Here is a 21,762-nt window from a genome sequence, read left to right as displayed (position 1 = left end):
GTCTTTGTCCATCTTTCTGAGTGTGTACTAGTTAATCAGGTGTAACATTCTTTTGTTCAATCTATTGTTCTACCATTCTGTCTATTGTTCTGTTGTTCTACCTGTTCAGTACAGGTCTGTCATTATTCTGTTATCCATCCATCTGGCTGTGCACCTGCCCGTTGGTCGGCTCATACGTTTGGACATGAAACATCCCTCTGTAATTAATCAGTGCTGGGTACTGTACAGTGGTTAAAGGGCCAGGTATGTAAGAGTTGACCTCTGGTTCGGGTCAGTGTGCTGCTGCCTGAGGGGAATTACATTCAGAGTAGAGGAATCCCAGCTTGGCTCCCTCTGTCCACACTGTCTCTGGCACACACACACCCCATGCTCTGGCACTCACTCTCTTACCCTGTGTCATGTGCCGGTCAGAAGAAGTTCCCATTGCAGCCCAGCACTGCTGCTGCTTTAGTTTTTTCTCAGTGCACGAATCTGTTCTGAATCCTACCAGCTCCAACTGAGGACAGACGGAACTTATGAGCATCTACGTCCCTGAGAATCTCATTTAGAAAACTGCTCTTCTGGACCTTTGAAAGAGAGGGACAGAGATCCTGTAGAGTTTATGCTAAAGTTCATAATCAAAATCTTAATTTTACAACTCGCACGTCTTCTCTTTCGGCATTTTTCATTCCAAAAAGCTCGTAATTTGTTGTAGCAGCTCAGTCCTTTCCTCACCTGTTGTTAGAGTCTGACAGGCTGGTTTTGTTTCTGTGACTTTAAGACCCATATATATGTAAATGACCTTTGTCGTGATTGGTGCTCTCTGTAATATTAGCCTAACAAGCAACCGCTCCAGAGTGTCCAATTCTACTGAGCATGCTTTTCTGTGGAGATAATATAAGCTGTGTGTGCTCAGTTGAACATCTGTGTCAGCAACAAATGCAGCTTAAAGTGGCTGAAACCACTAAAAACCTGTGGACATGCTGTGTACATTTGTTGATTTGGGATCTAGTGTAGGCTGTAGTGTCATGGTTACTGTGAATTACAGAGAAATCTCCTGTTGTCACTGATAATAACAGGATTTATTTAGTAGTATTTTTGTTGTTATTATTGGGTTTGTGGTTCTCAGCAACTAAAACTGCTTCGACTGTGTATAATGTCATGCAAACTCGCAGTAAATGACCTAAATATGTCAGAAAGGAGTTTTGGCGTTAAGCTCCGTTCTGTTGCATGACAACCACAATAATGTACGCCTGACATGGTGTGTCCTTTTGCTAATTTTTTTTTCTCCTCCCCATACTCCCTGGTTGTGGATACTGTTATGCTTTTAATACATCTTAACATGTCCACGTTCACCGAGTCAGTCTTCTGTGGCCAAAGATGCAGAAAGATCACTGGTCTACTCTAAGGATGATTGTGATTTATCTTGTTTTATATGTTGTGCCTTCAAATGAGGAATCATTCATTAAAGGGGAATTGTACTAGTCTGGTAAACAGTGGTTTGATAAAATGCGGTTAAAAAAGTCTGATTTGTTGATTCTATTTTTGATTATACATTGAAAACATAAAGAAGTGTAAAATTAGATGCCAGCAACACACTCTTAAAGTTGGAACAAAGGCAAAAAAAAAAAAAAAAGGATTTAGGCTATTTGCCATCAGTCGTACACAATATTTTGAAAAGATTGTCAGAGCCGAATGTAAATGTGTGTGTGACCTTAGACTCCCAGAGGATACTGCATTAGTAAAGGTCATGCTTATGTGATGCATCAAATCTATACTGAAATACTGCAGAGTTCTCTAGGCCTAAGCTTATTTCAGGTGGTTTAAAAGACAGTGAAAAATGGGCTTTATGTTCTCGGCTGCAAAAGTGAAAGAGACTGTTATTAGGAAATGGTGTAAAAGCCAATAGCTGTCGTGGCGGGGGGACTTACATATGTAAAGGTTCCATTGATGGTATTTGTATATTGAGTTTTTAGAGAGTTAAAAGCTGCCACCTAGGTGAATGTGCTAGGGAGAGTATATGGTTATTTAGGACAGTTATAAGGACATGATCTGACTAATTCCATTTGCACATTTTCAACAATTTTATTATAAGTTCCCAAATTCTTAATTTGTCCATATTTATAAAATGCTTTAAAGCTGGTCACAATGTGAAAACATTAGTAATCTGTTCTTTCTACTTTTTGTCAGTTATATAAAGGTTCATAAAAATGAACAAACTACATATTGTTGTATTTATTTCTTTACTGACTCTCATTTTATTTACAAAAATTATTTGATTTCAAGAACACCTCCCACAGTATGAAACCAGCAGTCCACTTTTGCTTCTGAACTGAAGCCAATCCAATTAAACAAGGTCAGTTTGAAAAGTTACAAAGAACCACACTGAACCATCAGCTACATTTCATTGTCTTTTGTGCACTTGGCTTCCGTTGCCCCCACCTCCTGTGTTGGTGTGAGGTGAAAGCTTCACAGTAAACACACGCTAGAGCCAAAGCTGTTGCTCATCAGCCAAAACGCATAAGCTCATGGCACTTAATGAGCTCCAAAGCTCGATTTGTCTCACGCACCACTGTCACTGAAAAACAAAAGATCTGCACTGACCCCTCACACTGTGGGGTCGCTCCTCGCGGCCCTCCTCCCCATTGCACTGACGTTAGATCGCTTCCATCAACTCTCATTTGTGATAATCTCCACCAGTGTGGACCCTAATGGATAACAGACAAATGGGCTGTTGGGGTTGCGTCATAAGCACAGCCAAGTCAATGGAAACCCAAAAGTCAGAAGCATTTTTATCGCCTTCATGTGCACAACAGCAATGTAATAATTGTTTCCCGGGGTGAGAGTGTTACATGAAACATGGACAATAATTCAACATTTACAGAGGACACAGGATCTGACAAGAAATAGACAATAGTGAAGTGAGCAGAAGTGCTGACCCACTGATTAGCAGCTACTCTGATAGTCTGATACCGTGCAGTTAATGGACCACAGTCTGATGCTGCGTGGTGATGCAGCCTTAGGTCGCTGTGGAAAAGTTGGGGTGAACAATTGGAACTGGAACTGATTGCAGTTTTTATTACAGTGAATGCATTTTTTGGTGATATCCATCTCATTATACCTTTCCTCCTATGGTCCAAAGAAGTAACACCTTACCCTACAGAGGAGTTTGAGCATAATTCAGACACCACATATATCCCAATATGATTCTCAGATTTTTACGGCAGTGGGTTTGTTTATGTATGACATTGTTTATAACTCTCATAGCAACAGACAAGGTAAAGTTAAAGCCTAGAGACATGAATGTTTGTCCCGTGATGGTTGAAGACATTTTGGTGGTTTGGTTTGTATTAGAAGTGGTCTGTCTTTGAAAGACAAACCACTGTTTGGGCTGTGTTTGACACTCATTAAGCCTCTGCGTCTGCTTCTGTTTCTGCTGAGTGTGTGTCTTGTGTGCAGGCATGTGTTTATGTGTGTGTACTTTTAGGGAATACCCCCTTCACGTTATAACCTTTCACAACGCAAACCCAAACAGAAAACTAAACAGACCCATGAGGCCAGTGGTATAAACCAGGGGCCACTGAGGAGGAGAGAATCCTTCATGAGCTCCTAGTCCTCCTTCATCCAACCCTCTGCAAATCTTACTGCACCTTATAAGGTTGTGCATGACTAAGGGTTTTAGAATATGAACTGTGATTTAAGGTTAACTTACTACTTAGTACGGTTGCTTCTGCCGTACTCTACACTTCACAGGTTGCTGTTTGACTGAAGATTGTGCACAAGAAATTAAGTAGAGAGAAACAATACATAAATACCTTCATTTAGAGCAGTGTTTTTTAACAAACTCAACAGAGACCTTTGAACTGAAGGAGTTTTATACTTCAAAAACCAAAGCGCTCACTTCCAAGGTAGCCTTTAATATTAAGAGTAAAGATGGGACAATCCTAGAAACCCTCCCTTTACTGCAGTAAACTTCAATAGCTTCTGTAACTCTAACGTTCCCAGCGTGCCCCCTGCTGCAGGTAGAAAGCGTTGAGCAGAAAGGCAGGGAAACCTGAATAGTGGCGCAGGCCCTTTAAGAGCCTGCTCGTGTAGTAGCTGGAGTAAAGCTGGGTTTGCGTGACTGTAGCAGACCAGGCCATGACCTAAGAGAGATGCTTATGAAAACGATCTGTCCATCAGGGGAATGGAGACCAACACTGTACAAAGAAGCCTTTACACTCCTCCTCCTTCATCTCCTCATGCTACACACGCGCGCACACACACACACGCACAGAGTCCTCTACAAATATCAGAATCTAAATCATTTTATTGACCAAGAATCTATGATTAAATGCATATATCCCGTTATGTGCATTACATTTTGCTGTAGATTCTGGAAGCTCCCTTTCAATTTTAAACTTAGTTCCTGTAAAAAATAACTATTATTTAGCTGAAGTTGGGTCAATATAATGCAGTTAGAAATTTAAATGCAATATTCATTTTATATTTTTTATCGTCATGTTTGAATCAGCAGCTCTTTATTTCAGTTTGTTTCAATGCCATGAACAGACAAAATGTACAAATGTTATTGTTTTATCTCTGCAAGCATAACTGGTATGGGTCAATGATTTGATACAAATAAATTATTGGACACCATGGTAATTCTATGGTTATTATCATCTGTGTTAGTCACTAATATTATTAAGTAATTTATGCACTAAATTTGCTCATTTTAAATATTGAAAATAACAATACATGAGAGAGAGAGAGTCAGTTCACCTTTATTTGTATAGCACATGTAAAACAACAGCTTTTAACTCCATGAGGCAGAGAGAGGGAAAGAGACAACTTGTGAAGATAAGATATGATTTTGTATAATATTAAAGTGAACTGTGAATATATATATAATTTTGAACCAGTAAAGATCAGTTTAAAATATTTATGTTTGAAAGAATTTCTCTTCGTGGTTCAATGAGCTGCAATAATATAACACTTCATATTGAATTAAACCTGACTGTCATTGTTGGCGCTACATGTGAGTTTAATCTAGGCTTTTTACAGAATCTAAAGCTGAAACAGATTTAATAATCTTTCTGTAAATTGCAGTAGTCAAGTTTAAGAAGTTTATCTGTTCAGCAAAATCTAAGCCTACTCAGCCATATGTGACCCAGAAAGTGTGTGTGGACAAGGGAAAACATGGCTTTAGTCTAGTGTTTTATACCAACTATGGAAATAACCATCTAAACCTTTTCAGGTTGTGTTGTGGAAAGGACCCATTATATTGCAACATAGAAATAAAAAGAATTACTTATTAAATGACTGAGATTAAGCCAAATTTTCTGCCAAGTCCATTTTGCCAGCAATGTTGTCGTCCTTATGAGTTTCACAATAGAGTCCAAGTTGCAATATTAATGTCATAAACTGCAAAGCTGTAACAGACCATTTTCATTTTTAAGTTTTATTAAAGTTGATACAAGAGGCATTTTTGTGAAAAATATATTACTATTTATGATTTACTGTCGTTAGAGTTGATGTGTGTCTCCGGAATAAACGCTTTTTATTGTTACTGTTTAATAATGTTTTCATGTGTTTTTCATTGGAATAACCAGTTCTCTCAGTTCAGTTCTTATCAGCCGTGGCTCACTGTAGAATGTAGTCATTGGAGACCAGAATAGTCATTTATAATCATGTTTGATTGGATCCAACGTTTGATGGGTGGTGTTCAGGGTTTGGACATGGAGAGGTCCATGAGGCCTTCTGAGTGTATGAGTGAAAATGGATGAAAAACAGGGTTTGAACCAGGATTGGGATTTGGTTGGACTTAAGGTTGGTTCTGAAAGCAGTTTGCAGATGTTACCATCTGACAGAAATTAGTCAGGCTATATCGGCTTCAGACAATGTTATTGGACTCTAGCTGGGTTTGGACAGAATTTTTATCAGGCTATGGTTAATCCGTGGTCAGTCGGAACTCAAGCAAAACATGGCATAAACCCTGTTATTGAATGGTAAAAGATGTGGGGACACAACAAAGCAGTTTGTTTCTGGCAGTGGATAATTTAATAGTTTGTTGAGTCCGTATTATTTCCATATTAATATGGAAATAATTTGGACCATGGAGGCAGAAGCCTATAGAAAACAAACAACAAACTTTTCTTCTTCTTCAAAAATAAAACTTCATTCATCATAATATTTCTTGTCAAATGCAAAATTCCAGATTTGTGAACTGTTTAGTGTTAGCGTTCAGTAAAATCACCTTATCTCAGGACTGCCTTGACTCACCTTTGTAAAGAAAAAAAAGGCTAGTTCACGTAGGTTTTAACATATTTCTATTTGAAATAATTCTTTTTTGGAATACGTCTATTTTCTGGGGTCCAAGGTGTGCAAAGAATATCAACTGACCAATATTTCAGACCTGATTTATACTTCTCTCCACCCTACTTTAATGAGTACAGTCTGACTGCATGCTGGTGCTGATGGATGCATTCACTGTCTCATTGTCTAACAGCTGCTTTAAAATCTTTCAGGCTCACCGAGTTAAGTCTATTACTGAATGAACTTGCCTTTTGCTCTTAACTGCAACAAGCTGCATTACCTCATTCCACAGAGAGACCAGCAGACAGCTATCAGAAGGTTCCTGATGTATGTTGCTGCTGAACATTTGCCCAGGACTCCAGGTTCCTGAAGCAGTGAATGAGGAGCAGAAGTTAAAAGCATAGGGTCTGGTGTAAGAGCAATGTTTGGCAATGCAGTCATTCCGTTCCCCTTTGCATAATCTAGCTGGGGCATAAACACACATCTGCTCGTAAATTTAACGTTGACTGTCGAAAGCAAGCCTGGTTTTTATTTCCATCTCCTCATCAAAACAACCCAGTGGTGAAATGCTTTGAGTAGGGTCACCACAGGGTGGAATTTCTCGCCACAGCAGACAGCCAGTTTGCAAAAAAGTAGCCCTTCCACCTGCCTTTAAGAGACCACCTGGAGGTTTTGGAAGTGCATTTGGAGTGAATCAATAGAGAGGTATATATCTTCTGGGACACATTGAAGCTTTATCTTGGACCATTCCTTTGTGTGAAAGTAAGAGAGCGGGGGATATATACCTTGTTAGGGTGGGCGATACCACAAAGGTCCCTAGTGTCTGTGTTTGTTGTAGTGGTGTGTCAGAGAGAGTGTACGCTATTGAGGCCATCACACAGCGGGCTTTTAACCTGAACTGTTCAGGCCTCATTGACCCTGTCACTGTCTATTCAACAGAGCGCTCCACACAGGGCACACACACACACATACACACACACACACACACACACACAACCGGTTCAGGGGGCGGGAGGGGCCTTATACTGTCACACCGTCTCTCTCTCATTCTCTCTCTCTCTCTCTCACTCAACACTCACACACACACACCGCAGGGAGTCATGTAGGTTAAAGATTATCTCAGATTGGGAATCCCTCACTTAACACAAACACACACACACACACACACACACACACAGGCAGACACATTTCCCTAGCCATGCTCATTTTATATAACATCCCCTAACACTCTTAAAACGTTATTAACTATTACTAGTCTTGGGATAATAATATAAAATATTAATTGTAATTAATAATAATTTAAAATAATTTTAAATATTTGAAATACATGAACATTTCCTGATAAATTTAGCTGGCCCACAAAATAATATTCAATTAAAAATGCAGTGAAAAGAATATAGTATATACTATAATAACATGTTTGGGTGCAAGACTTTAATTTTGAAGATTAAAAACCTGAAAAAATGTACAGTTGTTTCTCCCCTCATTGTTTAGAAGAAGGTTTACTTCAGAGGCTCTGTTAAGCAACGTGTCCATTTTTTATAATTTTATTCAAACTCCTGTCCGCTCTTCTGTTCTTCCGAATATGATTAAATAGCATTAAAAAAATGCATGAATGGAATTTTTTGATATTTTCAAACCATTGGAATGCCCACTACTGCTTAATGTAGGCAGTGACCCAGCTCACTAGGAACTGCCACATAACCCTGTTGAAAGTGTTTTTGATATTATGTATTGTATATGTGGAGGTAATATTGCATAAATTATTAACAAAGTGACAATACTTGCACGGACAATAACACACTTAATTCCCGTTAGCGTCACTGTAAAGAAATCAGAGGCTGGAAGTTTGTAAAATGCAATATTTCTCAATTCGCTCAGAAATCTTTTATAAACAATTGAATTACACACTCTTTCTTTTACATTAAATTACACAAAGTTCTATTAACCACATGTTTTAGCATTATTTTATTATTATAATAATTTATAGGAGAAGTATGAAATATTTTTATATTTAAAGTTTGTTAGATCACTTCTGTTAATTCACAGAGTGCGAATGTCAGGAACTGGTAAAAGGTTTCAAAAAGAGAAATGACCGACCAATGAAATTAGATATTGCTGAAATTAGCGTTTTAAAATTCAGAATAATGTTAGGCTTTTCGTTGACTCCGTTCATCCCCAGCGTTATTGAGCTAGGACACTTTCATGTTTAGCTGTTAGATTCGTGACTGCAAGCGGACGATAGAAGGAGGATGTGAAAGTGACCTGCTGATGACATGCTGATGCACTTAGAACCTTTTCTGATGCACGTTATAGTCTCTTTAGAACATTGGATGACTAAGAAAAAAAGGTATCAAATCTTTCTTTATTTTATTATTAAACAATAGTTAAATATAAGAGTTGAGAAAAATTGGGTTCTGTGTTTCTTCAAACTACATCCACAGATTTATTACATCTCCAACATCTGGACACAGCTTGAGATGGTTGAATGAATTATTAATTCATAAAATCAGTACCAATCACGTTAAAATTATTTGTGTTTATTTTGATATTTTAGTTATAATTATTATTAGTAGTAGTAGTAGTATTTTACCCAATGTAATGTTTTATATGTCTGGAGATCATTTGCAGACTTGTTTAGACACAACTTTAATATGGCATTATTTTCTTAGTTTTAATTATTATAAAGTTAGTTTAAGTTTATTTTAAATTTAACATATTCAAAAAAAAAAAAAATTGTACAGAAACATAATGTGCCATTTGTGTCATTTGCAAAGGCCACATTTTTATGTTTATTTTTCAACACTAATATTCACTGTAGTGTGTGTGTATACATTTTCAGTTAGAAAATCAACAAAATTGTGTATATATATCTCGTGATATCATAATGTACATATACATATGATCTTTACAAAATATTTACATATGACTGTACTTTAAATAATATATTTCTATATTTAATTTTGCTGTGCATTGTAACAAAACCTGTATAAAACAAACACATTTATATAATAAGATATATTCATATATTCACATTACAAATGTTAATGTCAATGTAATGTCTGTTGTTTCCTATCTCCTGAGATTATCTTTATGCACATACAGTATTTTGTGACATATCTCTCCATACAATGTGTAAAAATGTCTTTGACTCAAGTATTTTTGCATCAGATTCCTGACCCTGTTGGTTTTTAAGAAAGAGGAAGTGAATACTTGAATCATATGCTGCATATTACTCTCTCAGTTTAGAACCAGGATGTCTGGTATGAGATGCTATTTCCATTGTTGCTCTTTCTTTGAAACTCACTAATGTTTCATCAGTAATCCAGAGCAGCAGATATTTTCCACCAATAGAAAAGCATGCCACTTGCGTGACTCAGACTCAAGTTTAGGCCTTGAATATTGAAAGATTAATCACAATTACATTTTTTTTCCCTATACCGTGCCCAAAACCTTTCCATGCAATCTCCTGTGTGTAAACATGTGTGCATATGTATGTCAGGGATTCTATTTTGAGCGCACTCTGAGAGAAAGGCATTTATAGATTGAGGGCATTCCCATGGTGATGTGCCATAGACACTAATGGCTGCTTGCACTGGAATGGATTATGTTTTCTAGGTTGAAAAAGCTTATTTAACATCTAACTTGCACTAATCCATTACACGGTAATGTAGAAACATATATCTAAACATCTGAAATAGCAATTGATCTTAAAGGGCCTTTAGAGAAAGCCTAATGCCAGTGCAATAAAACAATTCAAGTCTTTTTTTTATTCAATAGTTCCACATTGTTTGGTTTGGTTGGAAAGAGCTTTAAGCAATCAATGGTAAATGATTTTTTTTTCCTGTGGTATCAAGGTGGAGATCTCTGTTTAATAAGGACTTGAACTAAAGACCCAGTCTGTCAGATTAGCTATCAATATTAATAATTACAAAGTGAGGCAGAAATGAATCAATCATGGTTTGAATTACAGTGGATGGGAGGAATAAATATCCACCTCGGCCTTCAGGAAGTTTAAGATACTTCACTGACTGCAAATATGAATGGTAGCTGGACAAATACATTTCAGCCAGATGCTGGAAATGGAAAACAGCAGTAGGTCTGTGCCAGCTGTTACAAGTTAAAATATATTTTAATGTTTTTTTACTCAAAAGTCATGTGTCCTTTCTAGAGAGGCCAAAAATTCTTAAAATGAATTTCCCTATTGTAAGCATTAAAGGGGTGGTTTACATGTGCATTAAATGATTTGTCGAAAACATAAATATAAGACAGTAAACAAACAAACAAACAAACATTGATATGGAAATGCTATATAGAGCTCACACATGAAAGTTTGAAATTTCACAAATTTAGAATAATTTAAAATGAATACGTTTACTCAATTAACAGGGAGCTATTTACAATGTAGAGGAATGTAGTCTGCATTTTATTGAATGTTATTATCATTGTTATTATAGATTTTAATGTTTGAAAAACAATGCAGTCATAAGTTCCCGACTTCTGATGATTTTCAAAATCATGATGTTGTTAATGGTAAATCAAAAGAATATAAGGTGGAGTATTTTGCCTTACAACTTCTGCCTCTCTGCCATGAAGACTTCAAAATATGTGTGTGTATATATAGTTAAAGAATGTTGTGTGTGTCAGGCAACATCCATAACCATTTGTGTGAGGGAGCTTTCTGGGGCTTTTTGGACGTCTGGTTCCTATCATCACTGGTGTAAACAAATCTGCTGAGGTAGAATTTTAACTCACTGTGAATGGGTTTGTTATCTTAAATGCAGAATTATTTATACCTTTTGAAAAATGAATGGAATTCCTTTTTAATCCTTAATGGGCTGTAAATCCTTACTGCAACCTTTATTTTTTAATTTAATAAGAATTTCAGATTTTCTGCTAGAAATCAGAACATCTGCAGACGACATATAGATGATTAATATTTAATTCGGTTTAAATCCAATGCAATGTAAAGAGCCTTTGTTGTGTTGTTAACCTGCTTAGAGAACATTTAAGTGGGTTCCAGTATGTCATCAATTTTGCAATAGCTTTTGTTGTACAGAATTTCTTAATGGGTTAATGTGGCATGCCAGCTAGCACGCAATCGCCTGAACAGACGCCAGAGCTCCGTCACTGCGAAGAAGCGGATTGACAGATGCTTGGCTTTGCGTGACCGTGAAGCTTCTGTCAGCAAACACCATTTCTCTCTCTCTCTCTCTCTCTCTTTCTCTCTCTCTCTCTCTCTCTCTCTCTCTTTCTTTCCCTCTCTCTCTTGTTTCCGCTGATTTCCTGGTTAGGTGTAGGGGGCACTGAGAGGGCGGAGTTAAGCTAATGAATTGACTCCGGGCCAAATTCCCTCCCAGATTTCCCCCTCCTGAGTCACTGCTGAATATATCTGCACTGTGAACACGCAAAGGCAGCAGCAGTGGGAGGAGGGAGGGATACAGAGAAAGGATACAGTTCAACACTCTGACCAATAGAGGGCATTGCACCAGGGAACAATTTTATGAAAATTTAATGTCTCGCTTGTCTCGTGTACAGACGTGGTGAACCACAGGGCTTTTAGGAAGCGTCTTCCCTGCAATTAGTGATGAACAGGCTGTAAAAACAAATGAATCCAAATGAAGTGGTGGAAAAAGGACAGCTGTGTAACTGGGGCAAGTGGAAGTGTTTTGTTTTTCGCAGGGTCACAGATATATTAAAAAAATATATCCAAACTTTGCGAATAAACGGCTACAAAAAAAGCAATTGTGCTAGATTTTCAGAATTGTATTCTCTTTGAAATACAAGGTGGGGCAGCAGGTAGTCACACAGCTTCAGGGGCCTGGAGGTTGTGGGTTCAGGTCCCGCTCCGGGTGACTGTCTTTGAGGAGTGTGTTCTCCCTGTGTTCGCGTGGGTTTCCTCCCACAGTCCAAAAACACACGTTGGTAGGTGGATTGGCGACTCAAAAGTGAATGTGTGTGTGTTTGTCGCCCTGTGAAGGACTGGCGCCCCCTCCAGGGTGTGTTCCTGCCTTGTTCCCAGTGATTCCGGGTAGGCTCCGTACTCACCGCGCCCCTGAACTGGATAAGCGGTTACAGATAATGAATGAATGAATGAAACACAAAGTAAAGATCTTATTTAGTTGTCTTTCTACTTTTTGTGGACACCTGCTCATTCAGTTGTTTTTCGGTGGAGTACATAATCATTGCACTTTAAAGAAGCATTTGGACAAATAGACACCTCACCTGAGTGTTTCTCAATATGCATTTTTGTGTGTTCTTGTTTCACATTTTTTTCCCACCGTCCATTATTCATAAACACAGGGTTAAGTTGAAGTTGAGGTTGCTCTTGATTCATTCTGAATGGCAATACCGTCCCGAAAGTCCCATCAATCCCTGCTGCATCATGATTTCACTTTTGCAAGGCGACATCTCAGGATCGTTGTTCTGTTGATTCTTCGTTTCTGAAAAACGGCCATAGCACACTCTCACACTCACTGTGTAATTTGTCTCAAAACAAGTCAACAAGTAAAATTTAGGTTGGTGAACCTTCCCTTTTACCTCTGAGTCATTCACTTGACCACAAACACATTTCGAGTTAAAGGAACATTCCACACAAAGCCCATAGTTTTAACATAACTCCTTACCAGGGAGTCAGTATGGAGGAATTCGGCCGTTTTGATCTGCAAAGCAAACATAGGCCACTTGACTCAACAAAAGCACGCACATTTGGAGCTATTTTTCTTTCTCAGTGGACTGGTCACGGAAGGCGGCATGGTAAGCCCTGAGAAAACCATCAGCAGCAGAATCCCCAAGAGGAACGAAAGGAAAAAATGACGGACGGCACGGCAACAGGCCGTTGGCTCTGGGACTGGAATCTCGCGTGGTCTATGGCTCTGACGCTGTGGCCAGACGAGGCTGGGCCGGGCGGGGCAGGGTGGAGATGTGTCTGCAGCTCTGTGGAGAATGGTAGAGAGTGTTGGGAATGGGGGAAACACAGGCCGAAGCTCAAAATATATGTCCGAACCCGAGAGAACCGATTATTCATGTAGGGGTTTGTCAGGTTGATTTCTAAAATAATTGGCAGAATTATTGGGTGTCTTATTCAGACATAATTAGCTGAGAACTTGGCTTATCAATTTCATTTCATTTCACTCCAGCTAGTAGTGTTCCAACAGTTGTGGAGCTGCAGTGCTTTTAAGTGTAAACGTGGTCCTTGGTGAAACTCGAGGTAAATTTGGGCTCAGTTTTAGGGATTCCTGTCTAGTATTTTGTTAGAAATTAGTGTTTAATGTGAGGGTATGCTGTCTGAATTCTGTGGTTCTGTCTTTTTATACCAGAGCTATATGTACATTGGAGTAAAACATGTTAGTGTTTCAGTCAGAACGCACCACTACATATAATCATAAACCTCTCGCAAGATTTGCTTTGGCCACTTGTTTGTTAGTCGCCTGTTTCTTATGCTCTGTCTTTCTTTCCTTTCTTTCAACCCAGCTATTCAGGAAAAACCGTGCAAAAGGCACAGCGCTGAGGCCTCCAGCCCTGAGCCCAGGAAATGCAGCCTAGGAAACGGGGTTCTTGAAAGTGATCTTCTGCTGGAGGTGAGAGGATGTATGTTTGAAATTGTGTGTCTTAGCCCCTGACCGTTTGGCCCCTAGCTGACCCTGATGATTCAAGAATGTCTGATAGAAATGAGGAAACAAAAACATTGAAGAGGATGTTATTTCACCTCTCCAGACCGGAGGCTATGTATCATCACTGTCATATTAACACTTTTACTGTCAGTTATCACACACAGACCTGCACCGAACAAATTTTCCATTTTTATGCTGTGAATTATTGCACATATAAAATACATTCTGATGAGTCCCCTTAAACACTCATTCATTCATTATCTGTAAGCGCTTATCCAGTTCAGGGTCGCAGTGGGTCCAGAGCCTACCTGGAATCACTGGGCGCAAGGTGGGAATACACCCTGTAGCGGGCGCCATTCATTCACAGGGCAACACACATACACACACCTATGGACACCTTTGAGTCGCCAATCCACCTACCAACGTGTTTTTTTGGACTGTGGGAGGAAACCAGAGCACCCGGAGGAAACCCACGCAGACACAGGGAGAACACACTAACCTCCTCACAGACAGTCACCTGGAGCAGGAATCGAACCTGGAGCTGTGTGACTGCGACACTACCTGCTGCGCCACCCTCCCCTTAAACAGTTATAGCAAAATATAATGCCTTTTTAAAAGAAACAGTTGTTTTTAAGATCACTTTTTAAAAGGAGCATATCTTACTTTAGACCCTTAGACACATGGCCTTAATCACAATCGCTACACAGAAGAATGTGTTTAACAAAAATGTATCTAATTATATGACAATTATTTATACCTTAACTCTGATTTTCTGTTGTTTTTTGTCTGATGTGTAAGTTTTTACACTGAAAAAGTGTCTTGATAAAAGTGAGCTGAAAATGCTCATGTTAATTTAATTCAGAACAGTCAACCAGCCAAAAAACATCCAACAGACAGTTGTCATTGTTTTAGGAACTGACCACTGAGTCAAAAACATTGAAAGACTGTACAGAGCCCTACATTTCCTTGGCAGTCGTGCCAAACATTATTAGAATAGTAAAACAGAAAACACAGCCCAATATATTCTTCCGTCCATCTGTCCTTCCTTCCCTTGCTCTCTCTCTTCTCCATTTCCTTGCCCTTGCCACAAAACGGCTTAAAAATAACAGTGTGGCGTGTTAGTATTGGGTCAGTGTCACACGGCTGAGCAGGAAGATCGTCCGCTGACCTCGCGATGACACAGCAGCCAAAAAAAGTGCGCGAGTGTCACGCTAATGTCTCTGACCAGAACAGCTCTAAGTAAAAATAAGTCCAAAGACTTACATTTCTGTCCAAGTTCAGAACCATGGAACTGTGTGAACTGTATGCCCTGCTCAGTGCAGCTTTAAGACTTGGAGTGGGTAATAACATCATTTCATTCCAGTGCTTGTGTATGGTCAGTGTTTGTAGAACACCAGATTATTATATTAGAATCTGGAGAACAGATCGGTATAATGTGAAGTTAGTCATTCATTTTGAACGTGTAAAACAGCTGTAAATAATAGCTGAAGTGCAGTATTATTTATTTACCTCCCACGGCTGCTGCCTGTGTTTCTGTAAAGTTCTTGTCTTCTTTCAGTCTCTGACAGGTTTTGCACTGGTGGTGAGTACAGATGGAGTCATATTCTATGCATCCTCCACCATCGTAGACTACCTCGGCTTTCATCAGGTAAATCACTGTCCTCTTAATCTCAACAAAACAGAACCTTACAAATGTCTCAAAACAAGTCGGCAAGTAAAATGTAGGTTGGTGAACCTTCCCTTTAACCTCTGAGTCATTCACTTGACCACAAACACGTTTCGAGTTAAAGGAGCATTCCACACAAAGCCCATAGTTTAGCATAACGCCCAGAAGATTTTGAAATGGCTTGAAATCAAGACCAGTTCGACCTTAGTTCACACCACGATGCTCAAGCTCCATTTTATTTACGATTTAATAAAAATAATCTTTAATCAAAGTGGATTGATTTTAGCCTCCAATATTTCTTCAGAGTTATCATGTCAGAGTGCACCAGTGGGCTGTAGCCTTGTCATATTTGATCTCTAATATCCAACCATCCTACTGTCATTCAGAGAAAATATCATCTCTGGCTTATACCAGGTTTATTTCAGTATGGTGCAGGTGATCAGATCTAAAATGAATTTCAATGGTTTTGTTCTGATGGCAATGATATATTACTAGATGTTACTGGCTTCATGGTGTTATTAGTAATGTCTGTTATATGCAAATGAGCCTCTAACCAGTCATTGACCACACATTTTGACTGTGAACCATATGCACAACAGACAAATTAAATAAAAGTGCAGTTATTTGGTTCAGTATCTATCTGTATGTACATGTCATATATAAAAACAGGAACATCTGTTGGTCTCACACAAACCACATTATGTAGCAATATAATCACAGTGTGGTATTAAGGCCATGTTGAGCTTTTGTTATGTTCCTGTAAGAACTTTGAAGGCCTTGAGATTGGACGGACGGAGGTTGACAACATGGGAACAAGAAGCTACTTTTGTGAAAGTCTTAATTCATCTTCGTAAATCATACATTGGCTCTTGTTTCCTCAAAATACATTACAAGCCTGCTTCACTGCCAGCAGTGTAGTTCCAGGCAACCCTGGATGTCAAAAAAAGAGACGTGTGTAAAACCTTCAATAAAAAACACTAAATGAAGAAAGCATAGAATGTGTTGGGGACCTAGAAAAAAACACCTCACAATCTTCAAAGGAATCAAAACAGAAGTAATGTGTGGTTGTCTGTAAAAGACCCACTGGTAATAGCATGACTCGAGCTTCTCTCACCAGAGAGGTACAAGAATAGTTGCCTTTTTTCTCCCCTCGGTTAATTTACGAGTGTTTTATAAGGCTCTAAGTGTTGAGTTTCCCTGGCAAGCATTAAAACAACTCTTCTAACAAAGGGAGTTTGACAAGAGCTGTTGGATTCGCTGGCTGGGGGAAACCAAGGAGTCAGTGTGCGCTGGGCGTGCGGATGTGGCTTTGTGAGATGAAGCATTCAGAGCGTGCGTGTTTTGATCCGGGATATAATGGAAAGGTTGGATATTTTAGAGGGATTTTGTCATTTTATGAACAGAAGATGTAGCTGAGAAAGAAAAGCACAATGGAATTACAAGTGTGGGCTTTGTGGCGTTTCAGGGGTTTTCTTGAATCATCAGTGCAGGGTCATGTCTGTCTTCATGCAAGCGCAGCCGGTGTCACGCAATACACAAACATGACCATGGCTGAAGAAGCTCCGCCCCCATCGGCCCTCTGCAAGGAGAGACAAAGGCACGAACACTCAAAGAGACCGACTGAGACTTTAAAGGAATATTTCTCCTTAAAATGGAAGGAAAGCAATGAGTAAACACAAGAAACACTACAAAATTTTGATGCTAAAAATAATAACATTTACTGGCTGCTTTAAATCTAAATGAAATAAATTAGGGATGATCTGTGACATTTGCAGACAGCAGTCATCCCTGGATTTTGGGGGTAATGGGAAATAGTGTAAATAGAATTTTAGACTGTTGTCTTATGTCTTATGTGGGCAACGGCATTGGGTTTGTAGCACCAGCTGCTCTCTAAATTTCTTGCTGCAGACACTTGCAGTGTCAACTCGGATACCTCTGCAATGGCTGAACACTGTGGTCTGTCCACTGGAGCGTGAAGGAGGTTAAGTGGACAGGTCACTGCTGTGGCCAAACACAAAGGGCTCAGTGATGTGGGGGGTTAAAAAGGGCCAGATTCAGACCTACATTTGTGTGTGTGTGTGCACTTCACTTTATACTCTCTGTGGCAGACGGATGTGATGCACCAGAACATCTTTGATTACATCCATGTGGATGAGAGGCAGGAGTTTAGAAGACAGCTCCACTGGGCCATGAACCCTACACAGCAGGACCACCAAACTGCATCAGCAACTGGTGTGTGTGTGTGTATAATAACCTTCACCAGAGCAACATAAATTCACTGCCGAGAAACATATTATTTATTTTTTTATATAGTTTGAACATAACAGATGCCTGTAAATTTAATATTAAAAACATTTCCGAAATTTTTATTAGCATTTCTTTTCATTCATGAACATTTCACACAGTGCAGAGGATGGGATGTTTTTAAACTGTGTCAGATTAAAAATTGTGATTGTAACAACACATCAAATAAAAAAAAAAACAAGGAAAACATTGGAAACCTGTTTTCATGTCATAACGGTTTATCTGTCTGTGATGTGATGGTGCAGATGAGGACTTTACTGTGGGCAGTCTGTTCAGTGATCAGGAGCAGGACGGTGTTACTCCTGATCTTTCACCTTTCCTCAGTCGCTGCTTCATCGCCAGAGTTCGCTGTCTGCTGGACAGTACCTCCGGCTTCCTGGTGAGTCCTAGCAGCTTTTTAGAGTAACTGGCCTGTCCAGCACAGTCTGTACCATATGAATAATGTTCTTTTATTTATAATAAATTATAATAGCAGGGCGGCATGGTGGCGCAGCAGGTAGTGTCGCAGTCACACAGCTCCAGGGAGTAGGCAGTAGGTCCTACCTGGAATCCCTGGGCGCAAGAAGGAGGGGGGTGGTACCCTGAGTGCCAGTCCATCACAGGGCACCACACACTCACACATTCACTCACACCTATGGATATTTTTGAGTTGCTAATCCCATGTGTGTTTTTGGACTGTGGGAGCAAACTGGAGCATCCAGAGGAAACCCATGTGGACACAGGGAGAACACACCAAACTCCTCACAGACAGTCACCCGAAACGGGACTCGAACCCACAACCTCCAGGTCCCTGGAGCTGTGTGACTGCGACACTACCTGCTGCACCACCCAATTTGAAAACAAAATCTTATCAGAGTCTGGAAGCCTAAGCTGAAATTTAAACCTTTGAAACCTTGTATCTTTATTGGATGCTGTTATCATTAGCGTGACCGGATCATGATGACCTGATGTTAATAAACACGGCCTGTCTGATGGTCTCCCTTCATCTTTTCCCCTCAAAGAGCATGCAGTTCCAGGGCAGTCTGAAGTTCCTGCAAGGTCAGAAGCGTAAGAGTGAGTCTGGCACCCTGCTGCCCCCTCAGATGGCTCTGTTCTGTGTGGCCATTCCTCTTGCGGTGCCCTCCATTACGGAGCTCAAAATGAAGAACATGGTGATGAAGAGCAAGCAGAAACCCCCCAACAGCAGGTTTGCAAAACAAATCACTCAAGAGACATCATTTCTTCACTCATTTAAATGTTCGATGTCTAATTTCGTTTGTTAAAACGTGCCTTTATTTTAGCTTTTTGTAACTAGATGTTATTTATGGAACATAGAGAAAATATAGATGGGCATTGTATCCATTGGCGACACGAAAAAATACAATCATAAGTTCCTAGCTTGGATTCTGTGTCTAGAAATATTTTCTCTCATTTTCCTTCTTATAGTGAGAAGCGACACCATATTTCCCGTGGTTCCTGTGATGCTCGGGACATGCTGCTGCTGAACTGGACCTCCACCTCCCCCAGGGACCCATGCCAAAGCAGCTCATGGACAGCCCTTGCCAAAGAAGGTGCCCAGTGCAGGAGCGAAAGCTACTACAGCCAGGATGAGCCTCTGAACTTCTGTCTGTCCTCTGTAGGTAGCCCCAGGTTGCACACTGTGGAAAATCAATGGGACACACGTGTGGGGTCCAGCAGCTACTTCTCCGGCAAGCTGAGCAAACATGCTCAGTCTGGAAGGTTCCGCATCTCTCCAGGCTCCACAACCTTGGGGTTACAGGGAAAGTCTTACGCTGACAGAGACAGTTACTGTGGACATGGGAAGAGCGAGAGCAGATACATGACACACAACGACTGTTTCGGTGGATTGCTATTGCCCGAGACTGCTATAAAAACAGAGCAAGACTCTGATTCTGAAAACGGCTGTAGTAGGTTCACCTCCATGCCACATAATGGAGTATGGCGATACAATATGGACTTCAACGAGGGCCACCAGGTAAAAACGGAAGACTACTACAATGACTTTAGCACATGCCAAAGTGGCAAAGTGGCTAGCATCAGCCCAAATCCCAATGGCCATGACAAGTATCTCTATGCAAGTCCAAGTAAGGCCCTCAAGTGTATTCTCAGTAAAGACATCACTCATTCAGATCTTCCCAGCAATCATGAAAACTGCGTTGATGGCCACGCGTATGCCAACGGCTCTGCTGAGCCCAAAATCTACACGCAACAAGACTACAAGCTGAGCTATGAGTTCAGGAGCCACAGTCTTCTCCACTCTATCAAAAGAGAGCCCATAGACTCTCCGCCCTGGACCGACAGTGGCCCCGATATTAGTCAAACACACACAGAAAGAAATGTGGTAAATGCTACAATGAATGCAGTAGCGCATAAAGCCAATCCCTACTTGTATATGCAGTGATCTATGTTTTATTTTATTGCCGAACATATTTCTGGAGATGAAGTGGATTAAAGCAACACTCCAGGATTGTTTAACATATTCCCTATCTGTTGCTTCTGTATCATACTGTTGTTTGCCACAGAAAAAAAACTATGACATGCATTCCTGTATTAAAAAAAACAGAACAAAACAAATAAAAAAAAACGGCACATTTGAATTAGTGGACTTAAATCTCATTTCCAAAACAAGCCATTTACAGCAAATATGGTATATGCTAACTATACTGCACTAACTTTATAGAGGTGGTAGGAGGGATCAAAATATATTATGAATTTGTATTCAACACTAAAATGGCATTTACAAATTATAGCGTGCAGTTCTGCTTATTTTTGATATTTGTAAAGTCTGGTAGTGTTGGAGATGCTGAAGATTGGTCAAGGGGAGTACGTGGTTGACATAAATGTTCACGGACAGCTCAGCCAGTGCCTAATGATTTAATCTGTAAGTTCCGTGTCCTTCTGCAAAATAAGATGAGCGCATTAAACATATTGTCAGTCTAACAGATAGAGAATATGTTGAAAAACGCTGGAACATTCCTTTAAAAGCTCAGGTTTACCCCTTTCCAGAGGCAGTGACTATAAAGGGGTAGTTCTACATTCTGGCACTTTTACAATGATGTGTGAATTTGAAATATATGTTTGTGATGTTTTCAAACTTGTGATATGAACCCCTATACTAACCTGCCATGATTTAAAATGATATATTGAAATGAACCCTCAGTTATTTTTTTGTTTTGTTTTTTTAAATTGTCAGACAGAAAAATGACTTTATTAAATGTTATTTGGTGGGTTGTGGCCACATGGGTTTAAAATCTTTTTAAATGTTATTTTATGACCATAGTCATGGTATATTAAATAAAGGTGAATTAAAAATAATAATTTAATTTGGGGAATATATTTCATTCCTAGAACAAAGATTACAAAAAAGGAAATATTAGTAAAGAGTTGGGTGGGTGTTCACGTTCCAGTTTTTGGTTTTAGTTTTTTATGTTAGAGAAGTATGCACTGTGTTCTGGGAATTTAGCTGCCATGGGTTTGACTTTCCGTCTTTTAATACACGCCGTGTTTACACTTCTCTGTGTCAAAGGATCAAAAAGGAAATTTATCAGCAAAAAACAGTATTATGCAGCTATAACGTTTTCATTACACATTACTGGCTTTACAAGCACCATGTTTGTGGTTCATCTGTGTTGTTTTCATATATACTGACTGTTAATAACCTTTTGTCAGTTGTGTAACTTTGTAGGGTAAATTAATTATGTATTTTCTTTAATGACTTCAACAAACTCATTTTGCAGTATATTTTGAATATGGTTCTCACACTCTTTTCTACACAATTTAGCTGCTGAGCAGCAATCACTGAAACATGTATTTTTTGTGCTTGTATTTTTGAAAATGTAAGAAATAAAATATTTTATTTCCCCTGGGTGAGTTTCAATTTAGTTATATATTTCATATATTTATTTA

At 39.4% G+C, this 21,762-nt stretch overlaps 1 protein-coding gene across 1 annotated transcript in view; it reads left to right on the top strand.

Annotated features, from left to right (window-relative positions):
• LOC136679210 (uncharacterized) overlaps nt 1-21,560 on the top strand; it is a 31,763-nt gene extending 10,203 nt beyond the window's left edge. Inside the window, exons 4-9 of the mRNA XM_066657613.1 lie at nt 13,747-13,853; nt 15,445-15,534; nt 17,661-17,784; nt 18,102-18,235; nt 18,858-19,042; nt 19,282-21,560. Coding sequence (XP_066513710.1) covers nt 13,747-13,853; nt 15,445-15,534; nt 17,661-17,784; nt 18,102-18,235; nt 18,858-19,042; nt 19,282-20,257 — 1,616 coding nt within the window. The 3' untranslated portion in view covers nt 20,258-21,560. The remainder of the gene's footprint in view (nt 1-13,746; nt 13,854-15,444; nt 15,535-17,660; nt 17,785-18,101; nt 18,236-18,857; nt 19,043-19,281) is intronic.
• The last annotated feature ends 202 nt before the right edge of the window (nt 21,561-21,762 follow it).

The sequence above is a fragment of the Hoplias malabaricus genome, chromosome Y (genome assembly GCF_029633855.1).
Source record: "Hoplias malabaricus isolate fHopMal1 chromosome Y, fHopMal1.hap1, whole genome shotgun sequence".
Lineage (NCBI taxonomy): Eukaryota > Metazoa > Chordata > Actinopteri > Characiformes > Erythrinidae > Hoplias > Hoplias malabaricus.
The sequence above is the reverse complement of the archived record's forward strand: the minus strand, read 5'-3'. Positions and strand labels throughout refer to the sequence as shown.